Source organism: Dichotomopilus funicola, assembly GCF_033296635.1.
Source record: "Dichotomopilus funicola strain CBS 141.50 unplaced genomic scaffold C8A04scaffold_18, whole genome shotgun sequence".
NCBI lineage: Eukaryota > Fungi > Ascomycota > Sordariomycetes > Sordariales > Chaetomiaceae > Dichotomopilus > Dichotomopilus funicola.
The window spans coordinates 232,427-248,749 of record NW_026944039.1 but is presented as its reverse complement, the minus strand read 5'-3'; the positions used below and the strand labels follow the sequence as shown (position 1 = coordinate 248,749).

General features: G+C 56.7%; 4 protein-coding genes across 4 annotated transcripts; 2 read left to right on the top strand and 2 right to left on the bottom strand.

The window, feature by feature from the left end:
* Positions 1–313: 313 nt before the first annotated feature.
* Positions 314–3,175, bottom strand: C8A04DRAFT_27137 (armadillo-type protein; the record flags this gene model as incomplete). The annotated part of the gene is made up of 3 exons (XM_062780188.1): positions 314–340; positions 405–3,044; positions 3,119–3,175. The coding sequence occupies 3 exons, from the start codon at positions 3,173–3,175 to the stop codon at positions 314–316; spliced, it is 2,724 nt and encodes a 907-aa protein (XP_062638507.1).
* Positions 3,176–4,667: 1,492 nt separating this feature from the next.
* On the top strand, positions 4,668–6,225 carry C8A04DRAFT_36059 (WD40-repeat-containing domain protein; the record flags this gene model as incomplete). The annotated part of the gene is made up of 3 exons (XM_062783394.1): positions 4,668–4,705; positions 4,785–4,953; positions 5,053–6,225. 3 exons carry the CDS (start codon positions 4,668–4,670, stop codon positions 6,223–6,225), a joined length of 1,380 nt encoding a protein of 459 aa, XP_062638506.1.
* Positions 6,226–9,371: 3,146 nt separating this feature from the next.
* Positions 9,372–11,833, top strand: C8A04DRAFT_27135 (bacterial low temperature requirement A protein-domain-containing protein; the record flags this gene model as incomplete). Its single annotated transcript, XM_062780187.1, has 3 exons — positions 9,372–9,433; positions 9,512–10,349; positions 10,430–11,833. The coding sequence occupies 3 exons, from the start codon at positions 9,372–9,374 to the stop codon at positions 11,831–11,833; spliced, it is 2,304 nt and encodes a 767-aa protein (XP_062638505.1).
* Positions 11,834–12,840: 1,007 nt separating this feature from the next.
* C8A04DRAFT_27134 (uncharacterized protein) lies at positions 12,841–16,188 on the bottom strand (the record flags this gene model as incomplete). Its single annotated transcript, XM_062780186.1, has 2 exons — positions 12,841–15,502; positions 15,614–16,188. 2 exons carry the CDS (start codon positions 16,186–16,188, stop codon positions 12,841–12,843), a joined length of 3,237 nt encoding a protein of 1,078 aa, XP_062638504.1.
* Between the last annotated feature and the right edge of the window lie 135 nt (positions 16,189–16,323).

Below are 16,323 nucleotides of genomic sequence, written 5' to 3'. Positions count from 1 at the left end.
ATAACCCCAAAATGCACTACCGTGTACATACCACAACGAGCAAAACCCAAAGCGTGGCCCGGAGAGGGAAGGGGTATGGTTTGTTTCTCATCCCGAACCAACGCCTGGGAAAAAATGCACCACCACCCGTTCCATCATGTGAAGAACCCAAAATCCGGTTCGAAGTTTAAGAAACCTTTTCCTTGTATCTCTTTCCCCTGAGAAACAAAACAGCCCGGGATAGTCAAGTCGAAGGTGGGGGAGGCGGTTTCATCGTGGCGGATGAGGCCCTCTCCGGGATAACTGGACCCTTGTTACTAACAGCGCGACCATTCTACTGCGGCCTGCTAGCTTGCTTTGCCTGTTTGTAAAAGGTTAGCAACGAAACCCATCTACTCGGTAGTTGTGTGCGAGAGTGTTCTCACCTTCATCTGCTCGATCCGTGCCTTGAGCTGGCTCGTGACCTCGGCCGCCCTCTTCCAGCTCTCCATCCCAGACGTGGCACCGTTACCCCCACCGGAAGGCGTCTCCCTTCCACTCGTCCTGCTACCCGTCCTACTTCCAGCCCGCTCACTGTACGCCGGAGGAGCCTCGGCGGCCCTTGGTTCCTTCTCTTCCATGCTGACGTCGCGGCGGAACCCTCTTGCTGGACTCGCACGCCCGCTACTTGCGTTGCTCCCGGTATACTTGCTTAACGGATGAGGCAAACCCTCACCGTTCTCTTTCTCCTCGCTGAGCGTGCTGACAATGCTCATCCGATGCCTGCCCGCGGACTGATCCCGGTAAAACTCGTCCTGCGTCGGGCTCATAGTCCGGAAGCCAAGTCCGCCGGGGGAGCTGGGGCTGCCAGGCCCACCTGGCCCACTGAGTGCCTCGGCCTTACTCAAGGCACGCTTCAAGCGGTCCAGCTCGCGCCGGAGTCGGTCGTTGGTTTGTTCCGCAGCGTCGGCATCGCTGCGCGCCCTGACCAACTGCGTCTCCTTCGCCTTAATGGAAAGCACATCCCTTGTGTGGTCCTCGATAAGGCCCGCATTCTGGTTCTTGAGCTCCTGGATCTCCGACATCAACTTCGACCGGTCGTGTCTCGCGTCGTCGAGGGCCTTGAGCAGTCGTTCGTTCGCATCACGGAGTTCTTCAAGCTCGGCACGCTCAATCGCCGTCAAACCCGATGCAGGTGTTGGGGATGGTGGAGCAACGGGCATACCGGGCGCTGCGGGCTTCGCTAAAGAACGGCCGGCGAGACCACCGCGGCCAAGGCCCATGCGTGGTGCGGGTTTTGCTGGAGGTGGGGACGCTGGCAGCTCTTCCTCCTCCACTGGAGGCGGTGACTGGGCTGGGGCAGGTCGTCTGGGTGAAGCACCGCCGGGCGCTGCTAATGAACGCTTCTGAGGGGCCTTCAAAGCGCCCAGGCCGCCCGGCTTAGGCATGCCGAGTTTACTCCCAGGACCCGCGCGAGGGGCAGGGGCCGAGGGTGCCTCGGCGGGGGCTGCGGCAGCTGGTGGAGGTTTCTTCGCACCAAGCGCCGACTTCTTAGCACCACCAACAGCCTTCTTCGCAGCGGCTGGCGGCGCTCGTGCAGCCGGAGGTGGCGGCTTTGGCTTGTCCTTGGCCTTGACTTCCGCCGTCTCGTAGAACTCCTTGACTTTCGTCTTTCGGATGTCGTCGAGGCCCTCTAGATGAGGGTTCATAGCTCGCTCGCCGATAATCTTCATCACAGTGCCCAAAATCTCGGCACCACCAGCACGGAGACCTTCACTAGATTCAGAAAGCAGTTTCTTGGCGCATCCGACAATGGTGGCAATCTCTTGTTTTCCGGGGACATCCCGAGTTGTCCTCAGACACCGAACCAGAAACTTCATCGTCCCCTCCTTAACCTGCGGGTTCTTGTGGACAAGGTATGTGGTGATGTCTTCGAGGCACTCGGTAAGGTCAGTCGACAGGAACACAGCGTCGAGTGCCGCCCCAAGGGCGTCCGCGACAGTTGCCTTCTTCTCCTTCAACCTCTCCATGATGGGCTGCATTACAGTGGCGCGGTATTTCGCGTAGCCCTTCCGAAGACCCTTGGCTAAAAGCTCGATGCATTGAGCGGCTTGTGTGACGACCGCAATGTTGGCGTCCTTCATGCACTTGGCAAGGCAGCGGTTGATTTCGTGAAAGTCTCCGTCCTTGATCCTTGGCACGTTGACGACGGCATACAGGGCCTCCAATGCCTCCTTCCTCTCCTTCCACTTCGAGGACGCCAGGTTGTCGAAGAAATCCTTGGGGACTTTTCCAACAACGTCTTGAGGCTCGGCCAAATCGAAGGCATCCGCTTCACCGGCGTCGTCAGCCTCGCCGCCGTCCTCCTCGTACTCCTCCTCCCCTCCGCCAGCGGGCGCACGCTCCTTCTCGGCTTGTTGTGACCGCAACAACCGCTCCTGTTTCGGTGCTCCGTCCGCCTTGACCTTCTCGAATTGTGCCTCCAAGTCCGTCTGTTGTGTCGGCTTCAGATCATTCCAGAACACGGGCTTCATGGCGTCGCGAAGCCACCGGTAGAACTCGACTGCGAGGTTTGTTGCTTCGGCACGGACATTCTTATCGGCATGCCCGAAAACCTTGGGCAGGAACTTGAGCACTGGTTTCGGATCGGCAGTCTTGCAGCCATAATTGTGGTAGATCTGAGTTAGGGAGGCGAGCGCCGCGGCGATAACCTTCGGCTGTTTGCTCGAGAGAACCGGGAGGATTTCTTCGATGACAGGCCCGGGAACGTCGACTTCGATGAAGAGCAGTAGCGCCTCAACAGCGGAGGTCTTGATGGCCGCACGAGTGGAGGATAAGCATTTCTCGGCAATCGGTGTTACTGCGTGTTGTCGAGCTCGTAGCGCGCCATCGCGACCACCAAACTTCAGGAACGCGCACAGCGCTGCCAAACCTTCCTGCTGTGCTGCCACGTTGGAGTCGCCTGCGGCGGATTTCCACAACCCTGGATCTTGGGTAAACGGTCGGAATACTGGGTCATATTCGTCGGGGGTCTTCTCGAATAATTGCGCCGCTTCTTCGTATGCCTGCTTCCGGACTTTCCACACCTAATTCAAACCAAAAAAGCAAGATGTCAGCGAGTGCCGAGTAGGCCACACCGAATGTCCACGACGACGCCTACCTTGTGGGTCCAGCGGTCTGTCAAAGGGAGGGAGCTAAAATCTTCTTCTTCCGCCATCTTGAAGCTATATCTAAGGATTGCACGAAGTAGGCCCGATCTTGGTCGTTCCCGCTCGGCAGGATGTCGCTGTTGGGGATTGGCGGGGTTGGCGCTGTCAGGGCTCTCCGGTTTCCGCCCTGGAGAAACGGTGTTTTTGGTTAGTATCCAAGAGAAAGGGCTGTGCTTGGTCATATCTATTGCTTCGCTGGCATGTGTGTGCACCGTAGCTCGCGGCAAAAAGTAATCCAATCGTCCATACCCCTATCTTGTGGGAGTAGGGGTCGTGAAGTGGGACGAACCTACCTTGGTACGTACAAACGAGCGAGCAGATGCACCCAGTGGTTCGGCGGTCTGCACGGATTCTTTGTGCTCCGCGGATTGGTGAAAAAGGCGGGTTGTGCTATGCGCGACTGGCCTGCGTGTTTCGGGGCTGGTGTTGTGGATGTGCTGCGATTTGTTGTCAGTCCGGGGCTCACTGTGGCTTGAGGTTTCTTGTTTGGCGGTGGGTGCAAGGAACAACCGGCGCCTTGTCCGGGGCGACCTGGTTTTTGTTTGGCGGGGGCCTGGTTTGTCGCTGCAAGCTGGATGTTAAAGCCACGTACCGAAAAGAAGATGTCTCCTTCTAAGCCTATGAGTAAGAGCCGGAGTTGGGTATTGAAAAGCCCCTAAGGAAAAAGCGCAAAGTCTCTCTTCAGCGATCAATATTTACTTGTCTGCGACACCTGCGTTGTTTGTGTGGCTCCTGCGCTGGGTGTTCGCTGCAAGACGGCGGGGCGCGAAGCCTGATTTGGCTGCTGGGCTTGTTGACATGTGCCGGGGTTGGGACCGATTGCCGGAGAAACCCCGGCTGCTGTTCGCGACGTCACTTCGTTATTGGCCCCCGCGTGCTGGCAGCGTTGTAGTGCCAGCTGTCAACAGCTCCTTCTCGCGGATTGACAGCTCTTAATCTGCGGCCAGCGAAACCTTGGCACCGACAACAAGTGCCATCAAAATATCCCCAGGGTTTCAAAGTCTCATTTGCCCCGCCATTGTTGCTCCAAGTTCGAAAAGCGGTTCGGATAGACGAGAAGGCCAAGCCGAAGCTTCCCAACACCACAACTCCCTTTTCAGGTTCGCATTCTAGAATCTTCTTGGGCGCGAATATTCCGAATTTTGACGACAAGACGCGACCTTTGTTGCTCTCGAACTTCAAGATCCACCCGACCTACCCTTGGTGCCCCATCCGCTGAAGACCGATCCGTCGAACATCCGTCGAACTCCCGACAAACAACGCATCCGACAACTTCATCGAGCCGTTCCTGAGCACAACGGGCGAGCGGCATGCCCTACGGCGATGCGCTCGTGGTTCGATAACTGCCACATCCGTTCCCAGCAACCCCTGATCTCGTAGCGACGAAGCGATCGACTACGGCTCCGTGACCGCCGATTCGATCACCCTAGCATTCTAGCTCGCAGCAGTTGTCTCGCACCCCGCCAACAAGGCGTTGCAAACGACTCACTGCGCACCAGAATGAGCCAGATATTGACCCCCAGGCAGGCTGAGGAGCTGTAGGTAGTGCATCCGGCTGCCGGCTATGCATGACGGTCTACCAACAGGTTGCGCGTGCGGGCACTAACGCGCGAGCAGACACCGAGCTCTCATAGCATATCTCTCTTCCAACAACCTCACAAGCACTGCCGCAGCGTTACGGGCAGAATTGGGGCTCGGCGAGGATGTTTTTGACGCGGGAACGGCAAAGAAATATGAAGGCCTGTTGGAAAAAAAGTGGACGAGTGTAGTTCGACTTCAGAAGAAGGTAAGCCTCAGCACCGTTCCAACATGGGCATTACTTCCTCCCGCCCACCTCCCCACGGTCTTTCGTGGAGGTCCGGTGCCTGACTGACTCTCTTCGCAGATTATGGACCTCGAATCGCGCAACTTCGCCCTACAATCCGAACTCGATAACGCGACGCCGACATCACGGCAAAACAAGGATCCAATCAACTGGCTACCAAAGTCACCTGCAAGGCACACCCTCCAATCGCATCGCAACCCCATCACATGCGTCGCATTTCACCCCGTTTTCTCGTCACTCGCCTCTGGATCCGAAGACCAAACAATTAAAATCTGGGACTGGGAACTCGGGGAGCTTGAACGGACCATTAAAGGCCACACCAAACCAGTACTCAGCGTTGACTTCGGAGGGCCGCGGGGGAACACCCTGCTCGCGTCGTGCAGTTCAGATCTTACGATCAAACTGTGGGACCCGGCAGACGAGTACAAAAACATCCGAACGCTACCAGGTCACGACCACAGCGTCAGCGCTGTACGATTCATCCCCTCGGGTGTCGCGGGCGGCACCGGGAATTTGTTGGTCAGCGCTAGCCGGGACAAGACACTGAGGATATGGGACGTGAGCACAGGGTACTGCATCAAGACGCTAAGGGGGCATGCGGAATGGGTCCGTGACGTGTGCCCATCGATCGATGGGAAGTTTATCCTCTCCACGAGCGATGATTATAGCGGCCGGTTATGGGATATATCAGCCGCAAATCCCGACCCAAAAACAACACTGATCGGTCACGAGCACGTAGTACTCTGTTGCACCATCGCGCCCGCCACCGCATATCCCCATCTAGCGGCTATCGCCGGTGCTAAGAAGCCGCCGCCGACGAGCCCCGTCGAATTCATGGCCACGGGTTCGCGAGACAAGACCATCCGTCTTTGGGATGCCCGAGGCACGTGCATCAAAGTGCTGGTTGGGCACGACAATTGGGTCCGCGGCCTTGTATTCCACCCCGGTGGGAAGTATCTGCTCTCCGTTGCGGACGATTACACGCTACGGTGTTGGGACCTAGCGCAAGAAGGGAGATGTGTCAAGACGATATCCGACGCCCACGGGCACTTTGTGCAGTGTATCCGATGGGCCCCTTCGGTGGCCAAGGAAGTTCCACCGACGAATGGCGAGGGAGGGGCATCGAATGGGGCGGCTAGCAAGGCAGCAGCAGCGGCTGTTACAGATGCGCAAATCCGGTGTGTTCTTGCAACGGGGAGTGTCGACCTCAATGTGAGGATATTCGCCAACTGATGATCGTCGTACTTGGTAAAATACCAACGCGACCAGCAAGACAGGAGGAAGGGAGGTGGGGGCTGAATGGACTGGCGCGATATGACCACGCTGGCAGAGATGCTCGACAACCGTTGTGTTCGCGTGTTCGAAACAATGACACGGTACCTGCAAGGTCAATGCTTCGGCTTCGTCGCACATCCCAGCGAAGAATGGATTTGGGCAGGGGATGCTCCGAGCAACCAGGTCCTCCCCGAGCCATGAGAGGCGGGCGGGCGGTAGTTAGTACAAAGATAGATACCCCTATGCAAGCGATTTAGCCGTTGGGTTCATGCAAGTCAGTCGTTGACAGTATATGTTATGTAATGTGGACTCGAAAATGGAATGGACTATAACTATTCGTACATCTCTGGTCTCTTACCGGGTCAATCCCCATCCGTCTCTCAATCTCATGAAGAATGAGTGCTTGTCCTGAAATAATTCCCCACCACTTTGAAGATCCAGAAACGGTAAACCAACTTTCACCCGTTTAACTTATTTATTTAAAAGTGCAGAAAACATCAAAGAAAAAAAGAGATACAAGAATGAGAGAAAAATAAATAACGAAAACAACACAAAAAGCTCACCGCCCACATCCCCTTTCCCGAAGGAAAGCTCAGTAGACAGCTACGAAAACCCACAAGTGAGTTTTACTCAAGTGCCCGGCCCCTAGTCGAACTCACCGGGCCGGGACACAGCGGGCATGCTCGGGGCAGCCCGCGCCCCCCCAAATGCGCCATCCGTCGGGTCAACGCATTTGCCAGATGGGGGGGTCGTTGGAAACAGGTGCCGAAAGGGTGGGTTATAAAGGGCGGAGGGGATGAAAGATCGGAGGGAAGGAAGGAAGTAAGAGGGGTTTGGGTAGGTTTTCACTTTTATTGCACATTGATGGCCGCCGGATACATCTCAATTGACATTGGTCTTCAGCTCTGGTTCAAATATAAATAAAGCATTTAGTTATCGATTTTGAAAATAATGTTTACAAGGCTCTCCCAGTTTTGAGTGAGCGTAACTGATGAATCTCTGATGGTAATTACTTAGCACAAATTTGACCAACCTTGAGTTTTCGCCAGTGCCCAACTAGTTTCCGTAACAAGATCTTTCTTAAGGGCCTGAAACTTAGAAGAGCACATGTAATCAACGTTTATGGGAGGGGTGGAGAGTTTTGTTGTAGCAATCCTCCAGATTAATTACTTCGTTAGATTGTTTCATACGAAACTTTTAAAATGATGTATTGAGATTTAACTTTTTACTGATATCTTACTTTACATTCTATTGTACAAATGGTCGCCTTATATGCAGTAGTCCTTAAACAGTCTTAGCTTCTGCTTGCATTCCAGTTTTGAGATCCGCTTATTTGGTCTAGCCGCGGTGGTGCAAGAGTTGATATCACTAATCGGGAAGTATGTTGTGTGCATGATGACCCGTCGTTTGTTCCACATGATAGGGAAATGTTGATCAGACCCGGTTGGTAACGGGAATCACCAACTTTTCAGCTTGCCTAACTGGATATGCCCCGTCCCGTTCATGACCATACACAGCGTGGACTTTCAGCCACGAGTTTGACGGCGTCGACAACTAATTCTGTTGCCTTGATAAAGTCGCATTGATATTGCCAGAAATGCTGGCGTGCTGGTCTACTTTTGGTTAGTGGCCAACCCCACGGCCAGGGATAGATTTGCAGACCGCACGGTGCGCACCTGCAGGTTTGCAGCGCCGGCACAGCCACTTTGCATTCCAAAAACGGTCCCAACATTCGAAGGCTAATTCGACCTCTTCGTTACATCCCGACGAGCTGGAACACGAAACTTGAGAAGCTGCGTTCGTGCCGCTAGTCGGCTCATGGCGTCTGTTTTGGGCTGAAAAGAAAAAGGGACGAAATGTTTCATCTCTCTAGCTCATTTCTGTCTCGGAGAAAAAAATCGCAGAGGTAGCTATTTCTGGATCAGGTCCACACGCGAACTCTCGTCCGACCTCACCGCCCAAGCACATCCGATGGTCCACCATCATGATCCCCTCGTTGGCCAAGCATTGATCGGCATGGCCCTAAGACCCAACGGCCGCCCCGACACCAAGAACGATTGAGAAACCGATTAAACCCGAGCGAGCGATGAGAATGACAATACGAGTGGGAAACGCACAAGATAAGATGTCCTCAGCTCAGCATTGAGGCTTGGCCCCGAGATTCTCGAGTTACGCCCGGCGCGCGAATGGTCTCGGGATGTTTCACATCACACCGTCACACACCGATACAGACAGACGCTCACGAGGGGCGAAGAGGCCCGACTGGGCAGCACGAAAGGGAGGAGTGAGGACTCTTGATTCCCTTTTCTGTCTTCCTGCAAGACTGCCAGCGCATACACCAAGGTACGAGCGGGGTTTTTTGGCTGGCCCGTTTTGTGCCCAATCCGCGAGGGCGTCTTTTTCATGATCGACTGATGTTGGGGGACTTTGGGTGGAAGGGGCTTGGCATGTTGTGCTGCATATTTTTTTGGTAAACACAGCCCTGAAGTTGTGGGCCAATGATCCCCGCCGCGGCCGCTCTAGCGCTGACGACCCTACCAGATTCGGGAGGGGTTTTCCGTGGCGGGCCAGCCAGAAAATGGGCTGAGCGTGGGAAGAGAGCCGCTTTGGGGGTGCAAACGAGAAGACGAGCGGGTTTGTTTTGGGGGATGATTTTCGACCGGAACCCTGCGCAAGCAGGCAGGCTTCAGGCACAGTCAACAAGCACCTTGACTCCCCGGCCAAAGGATTCGGGAACGTGGCCGAGTGGGACCCCCAAGCAAGCAACCCCGTCTCGTCCAATCGTCCAATGCCGACGTCGTGGCTGAGGTGAGATGTCTATCCTCGCTCCTTCGCACGCTCGTAGCCGAAAATATGTTCCATGATCATTGGTTTGGGCGTTGCAGGTTGGTGCCCGGGGCAAAGCAGGCAGCCAGTCTAGACCCGTAACGAAAAAGAAGCTTTCGCCAAGTCGAATGGATCTTGGAAGCCGTCCCTCCCTTCTCAGTTTGTCAGCGCGCCAAGCTGGGCACCTCTTGAGGTAGAAGATCGACTGGTTCCTCCTCAACTTCAGTTCCTCCCTCAACGACTATCGTGTGTCCAAAGAGGAGTGGCAGTTGCCCAACATGGCTCCCTTTGAGAGATCCCGGACGATGCGCATGCCGGCGTTCCAGCGGCAAAAGACTGTGTAAGTCGAACCCCACAACAGTTTGTTTACTTTGAAGAAGAATGCAACAGTGAGTTGACTAACATACCACGCGTTTAGCCTGGCATCACGACACAAACGCCGTATCCACAGCATCGTGCCATGGATCCAAAACCCGCTGCAAGGCGTCGACAAGAAGCAGCTCGTATTCGCCCCACGCCACGAAGCCAGCACGCTCGAGCTGTTCTTCGACCTCTTCTTCGTCGCCAACCTCGCGACGTTCACGGCCTACCACTACATCAACAACCATTCCACGCTGTTCGCGTACATCGGCTTCTTCGCTATCATCTGGGTCACCTGGTTCCACACGGTGCTGCACGATGTGCGGTTCGAGAACGACAGCATCTACAGCCGGGTGTGCAAAACCATCATGATGGTGGTGTTTGTGGGCTTTGCCTTGGTCGGGTCCGGGTTTGCGCCGGGCACACCGCAAGGAAACAACAACAACTTCCGGATCCTGTGCTACACGCTGGTGACGAGTCGGGTGCTGTTCAGCATCCAGTACCTGGTGCTGGTGTTTTTTGTCGCGCGGGCCGGCCGGGCTGATCTGTACATCCCGCTGTCGCTTAACGTGCTCACCTATGTGGTTGCGACCGCGGTGTATGGTGGCCTGATCGGGGCGTTCCCCGATAGCAAGCCGGTGGATGACAGCAACGGGATTTATAGCGTGTGGTGGGTTGTGATGGCGCTCGAGACGATCGCCACGATTGCTGTGTCCTGTTCCTGGCGGATGTTGAGTTTCAAAAGGACGCATTTGGTGGAACGCATGGGGCTGCTGACGCTGATTGTCATCGGCGAGGGCGCTATCGGTGTGACCAAGACGGTTTCTCGGCTCATGGGGAAGAGTGGTCTGGATCCCGAGGGCTGCGGACTTACTTTGTGTATTGTGCTGTTGTTGGTGAGTTTTCCCCCCTGATTTTACCACTACCCCTGATGTTAGCCCACCAAACACAACCTCATACTGACATGGACGCGCAGGTTGCAACGTGGACGATTTACTTTGACAACCACCCGCATGGGCATTTCGGCACAATCCGGCAGCAGATCTGGTCCTGCCTACACTTCCCAATTCACCTCGCCATCGTGGGTCTGGCCGAGGGCGCTCAGCAGATTGCCTTGGCCCGGTCCATCGCGTCCAAGACACTCAAGCTTGAGTCGTCGGTGGTCAAGTACTGCCTCACCGAGCACCTGGATGGAGAGAAGTTAGCTGAAAAGCTTAACGAGCTTATTGAGCCATTGCACTTGGACAAAAAGTCTGACAGTCTCTCTTTCGTGGGCACTATCACCGACGACATCGCACGCATCGAAGAGACCTCGGGCATCTGCCGGCCTGGCTTAACGGGCACTACAGCGATGGACCTTCCCGATGCGCTGCAGGACCTCATCCGCCACCTTGTCGCGGCCATGTACAGCGCCTTCGGCATGAAGATCCCGCTCCAGGAAGACGTCATCCTCTCGATGGTCGAGTCGTGGAAACTGATCTACCGCTACTTCTGGGCCGCCTTCATGATTCTCAGCGCCTGCTTCCTCGTCGTCATGATCCTCATCCGCACCACGAAACTCGACGCCTATGACTACGTCACCTTTTTCGTCCGCGCCTTTGTCATCATCATAGCCGGCGTGCTACTCTCGCTGTCCGCCACCAAAGACTTGATGTACGGCATCATGGCCACCCCCGCGATCCTCCCCTTCAGCGTCGCCCTGCTCTACATCATCATCTTCAGCGACCGGGTCGGTGCCTGGTTCGCCAACCGCCGCAACATCCGCTCTGGCGACCCCCTGATCGGGGCGGACCCGGGCCACGGCCACGGCCACGACGACGACCACGACGACAGCGGCGAGCACGGGGCCGCCAACGACAAGCAAAGCCTCCTCGTCTCTGCCGAACCCCTCACCAGCTCCAGCCCCCCACACCACCACCCTCACCAGCACCACCAGCACCACGACAGCGCATCCTCCCCACCTCCCGTCCCGCCCATGCCAACCACCCACTACAACCCCCTCGCCACCTGGGGGGCCTCCAACACCAACCTCACCAACCCCAACGCACCCCCGCAAAACCCAGCCTCCATCGTCCCCTCCCCACCAACCTACGCACCCGCCCGTTTCTACGACGCACCCCCGCCACCAGCCGCCTCACCACCAACCTTCATCTCCCCGTCCAACTCCCCCCCACTCCCGGCTCAGCCCCAGGCACAACAGACATACTACGCGCGGGAACAGCGCCAGCAGCAACGCCAGCAGCAGCAGCAGCACCATGGGCGGTCTGCTTCGCAGGGGTCGCAGGGTGGTGGTGCTGGGTATGGGGGGTATGCGCAGGGGCAGGGACAGGAGTATGTACCGTTGCAGGGGGAGGGGCAGTACGCGGGGCATGGGTATTAGTTGGGCAGTGAGATGAGGGAGTAGTGGATGGTTGTTTGATAATTATTATCATTGTGATGGCTGTTCGGGCTTTAGAGTGCTTGGATTTTAGCGGGCATCTTGATAGCGGGGGCGTTTGGGATAATATTTTGGGTATTTTAGCGGGTGTTTTTATCGTTGGAATTCATTGTTAATTTTGATGTTAACTTTATTGTTCACTCCCTTCGTTGTGAATTCCAGGTGTTGTGTGATATTTTGTTGGCTAGGTGCGCTCAGATTCTTGATATGAAGACGGGTTATAGCCCGTGGGTTAACGGCGGCAAAACTGCCGATGTTTATACGGAATAGGCAATATCATTGCAGCGTTACATAAATGAGGTGGTGACGCCTTCCGTTGGGGTTGCAGTGGATGGGTTTGACGGAAGGCGCGACTGTGATGCATTCCCCAGCCCTGAATGGCGAATTCTCCGACTTCAGGAACGGGCCGCGTGGCCTGGCACGGCTCGGCTTTTTCTTAACGGTTGACCTATCGGCCTTTTCGGGGAACTCGCGGGTTTGTCTTTATTCACCTTTCGGTGTCCGGCGTAATTCCCGTGGAATGAATATTTGTATTTCTTTGCCCATATCAAGCAAGTCCGTGGCCCCCGAATCACAACCGGACTTGCAGTAGGACCCGAGGAGCAGCACCCTCTACGACGGGTACGGCCTATTTGATCCAGAAACGTCTCCCGGCATAGGTTGGCCGTTAGTGCTTTCGGGTGAGAGTAAGGGGGAAGTCAGCAGGGATATTTGGCTGACGTTTGATCACGAGTTCAGATTAGACAGGGTGTTGAAGAGTGAGGAAACTGTCGTATTCGAAGGACATAAGAAAGGGTAAGCAGAGCTAACTCTCGCTACATACAGATCATCATCATCGCCATCATAATCGTACACGTCCGTTACCAGTCAAAATCAACATCAAACCCCCTCACTCACCCACTCCTCCCCCTTTTCTCTCCCGTCCCCCTCTCTCTTGCTCAAAATCCCACCTAAACCTTCCCCCCCAAAAGCCGCTGCACATGCTCGCTAATATCATTCTCCCCACCGCAATGCTGACACCGTGTGAAATGCTGGCCTTGTTGAGACACCCGGTAGTCCTGAGCTTGGGTGAACCCCCCTTGCTGTTGTTGGTGCGCGAGACCAGCTGCTGTCGAGGCGTTGGTGTTCGGCGGGACAGACCGGTCGTAATCGGGCACAGGCACACCGGAGCTCTTGCCTGCGTTGGAGGTCCAGGAGGTTGTAGCGGCTGCGAGGGCGGGGTTGCGGGCGGTTTGTTGCTGGGGCTGGGGTGGAATTTGAGATTGTGATTGAGGTTGGGCGTAAGGCTGCTGGTGCTGGAACTGGGGTTGGAAGGGTTGCTGTTGGGGCTGTTGCAGGTGTTGAGTCTGCTGGTGGAGTTGACCCGGTTGCTGTTGTTGGTGGAACTGCTGAGCATGGCTGTACTGGTCGTATCCATGTCCTTCACCACCTTGAGGCTGGGCCTGGGTCTGGCCCTGGCCCTCACGATCTTGATGACCGCCGAGCGAAGACGACGCAGTATACGCCGCAGCTGGCACGACAGCAGCGCCTAGCCCCATGGCAGCGTATTGCTTACCATGCCCCTGACTGTGTCCCTGAGGCTCTTGCTGAGACCGGGTCTCGGTCTGTCCGGGTCCAGAGCGGGTAGCGGTTGACCGAGAAACATCGCTAGAAGCGATGCCCGATGACTCATCGGTGGTCTGGCTGTGGTGCGGCGAGTGCGGCTTGACCTTGACGCCTGAAGCGGTGCCTGAGGGGAGGACATTGTACTCTGGCGTGGGCGCTGCTTGTCTAGCAGAGGTGATATCCCGAACGGTGGTGCCATGGGCCGGATTTTGACCCGAGGCAAGCCCAGACTCACCGGCCGACTGGTCGTGCTTCACACTCGAGGGCATGCCGGTGGCCAGCGTGTCGTAGTGACCGGGAGTCTGCGCGGCATTGCTGGTGTTGTTGGCTACCTGCCGAGTGTTGTCGGCCAGGTGGGAAGGGTTCGAAACCTCCCGTTTCTTGGTGGCCTCGTACGCAGCAGGAACAGCAGCAGCAGCAGCCGTTCCCGCAGCAATGGCGCCGTACTTCCCGTACCCATGGCCACCCGAGTTGGCCGAGGTCTGAGCAGTCTGGTCGATCCCACGGGCGGTGTCTTGACGGGCATCGATGGGAACGCCAGAGTTTTGAGTGCTGTTGTAGCCACTCGGCTCGTTCACACCAGCACCCCTGAACCCTGAGTAACCAGCTGATCCGCGATCAACACCAGACTGTGGGACGACAGACTCCGACGCAGGTACTCCTCTCGAATGCTCCAACGGCGCCGGGACCTTCTCAACACGATGACCAGCGTCCGCAGCCGGGCCAGCAACACCCGTGGCCGCCGCCGCAGACGCCAAGCCCTGATGACCACGGAGCGTATTGTTGTTGTTGCCGATGTTGTTGCTACCGCTGTTGTCGTTAGCTCCCGTGGTGATGTCCTCGCCCTGCTGCTTCTCACCGACGCTCTTCTGGTTGCGGTGGTGGTTCCACAGCCCATACGCGCCTGCACCGGCACCAGCGGCAGCAGCAGCACCGGCCGCGGACTTCTCCTTGTTGTGGCTGTTGTTGGTAGCCTGCTGCTGCTCATCGCGGTAATCCGGCGACCTTCTGCGCTCAGCGCTGGAGGGTTTGCGGAGACGGTTGGGGGTGGTGTTGATACCGGTAGTTTCAGGCTGTTGCTGCTGCTGCTGCTTTACGGATTCGGGGCCGTCGTTGGCGTGGTGGTGGCTGGTGTGAGAATCATCCTTCTCGTGGTGATGGCCCTTGTAGTTCTTGGACTCCTTGCGGCGGTGGAAGAGGCCGAGAATACGATGTTTCTTCTCGCCCTTAGGCGACGACCCCTCTTCCTCATTGCTGGAAGTCTTTTCCACGGGTGGGGAAGACCGCTGCGGGGAGGAGTCCCCAGCACGATCGGTGTGGTCTCGGTCAGCGGCCGCGGCGCTCCCGCTGCGACGCTTGCCGACATACTTGGCCGTTGCTGCGCCCGCTGCGAGACCGGCTGCACCGGCAGCTGCGGTGCCGTACTTGGACGGGGACGATTCGCGTTGCTCCGTCTGGTGTCGTTCCTCGGTAGTAGTGGTGTGGCCCGGCCCAGTTAGGGGGAATGCTCGGTGGGCAGGCTTCCCCGTCTCGGTGTGGGCATCTGAACCGAGATGGGTTCCGGTCCCGCGTGAAGCAGCCGCGGCAAGACGGGCGTCGTCGCCGGCAGCCGTTTCGGGCAGGAACCCGGGGGCCGCTGGCGAGGTACCGGTCCGGGGATCTTGGGTATGCTGCACGGTACGTTGGCCGGTGTGCTGGCCAACCTGCGGATCAGCATTAGCAGCATGAGCGGTCTGCTTCTGCTTCTCATTCTCCGGAATTCCAGAGAGTGCAGCCGCCCCTCCAGCGCCGGCGAGACCGGCCGCTCCAGCTACACCTGCACCCGTGTGCCAATGGCTCTTCCGCTCTCCAGTTGTGCCCGGAGCAGCTGCAGCACCTCGTTGGGCATGTTCCGTGAGACCCGATACGTCCGACACACCGGACACACCCTCCGTTGCCGGTCCCTGACGACGGGTCTCATCATCCTGGCTACCGTGGCCCACAACTGTGTTGTATACTCCGCCGCCCCTGTGACTGTCAGCATGCTTCCTTAAGAGCACCCCTTTCCATGCTCCGCCTTTGCTCGACTGGATCATGCCAGTGGAGAACACTGTAGACTGGAAGAAGGATACTGCTCACTTAGAAGGCAAACTACCCCAGTAAGGCGTCCTTTCAGACCCAGAAAGCTGATAGTTACTATTCTCACCACTCTCCTGCTCCTCTGAACCAACATTTCCATGCTCATCCCGCTTCGAAGCAGCTAGACCCCCTCCAACAACACCGGCCGCAAAGCCACCACCCACCGCAGCCTTGCCAAGTCCGGCGTGATCATTCTCACTCTGCTGCGTCGGTGTTGTATCACCGACTGCCGCGCGGTTGCTGCTGCTGTGGCCTTTTGTTTGGTCCAGGTAATCACCGCTGTACGCCGTGGTATCACCGCCGACAACATCTCCCGGGCCACGGCTGGCAACGACTGGGTTTTGTGCCAAGGGGGGCTGTTGTTGTCGGGGTTGTGTGGCAGGGTTGGAGACAGGATTGGGGACAAGGTTGGGGATGTGCTCGTCGCCGTACGCTTGGCCGCGCGGGTCACCCGGTTTGTGTAGCTTGTTGCGCTGGCGGCGACCGTAGTAGTCTTGCTGCTGTTGTTGTTGTTGCATGGTTTCGTCGGGCGTGGGGGGGATGGAGTCAGGGTAGGATCCTGGGATGGCTGCCATTTTGGGGTGGACTGTCAAACTGTGTAGGTGGATGGGTGTTATAAGCCGGGGTTTGTGTTCCGCTGACAAAACTTAGAAAGATGTGAAGAATGTTATAAGAATTGTCAATCGTCAGTAAAACCGTAAAACGTTAAA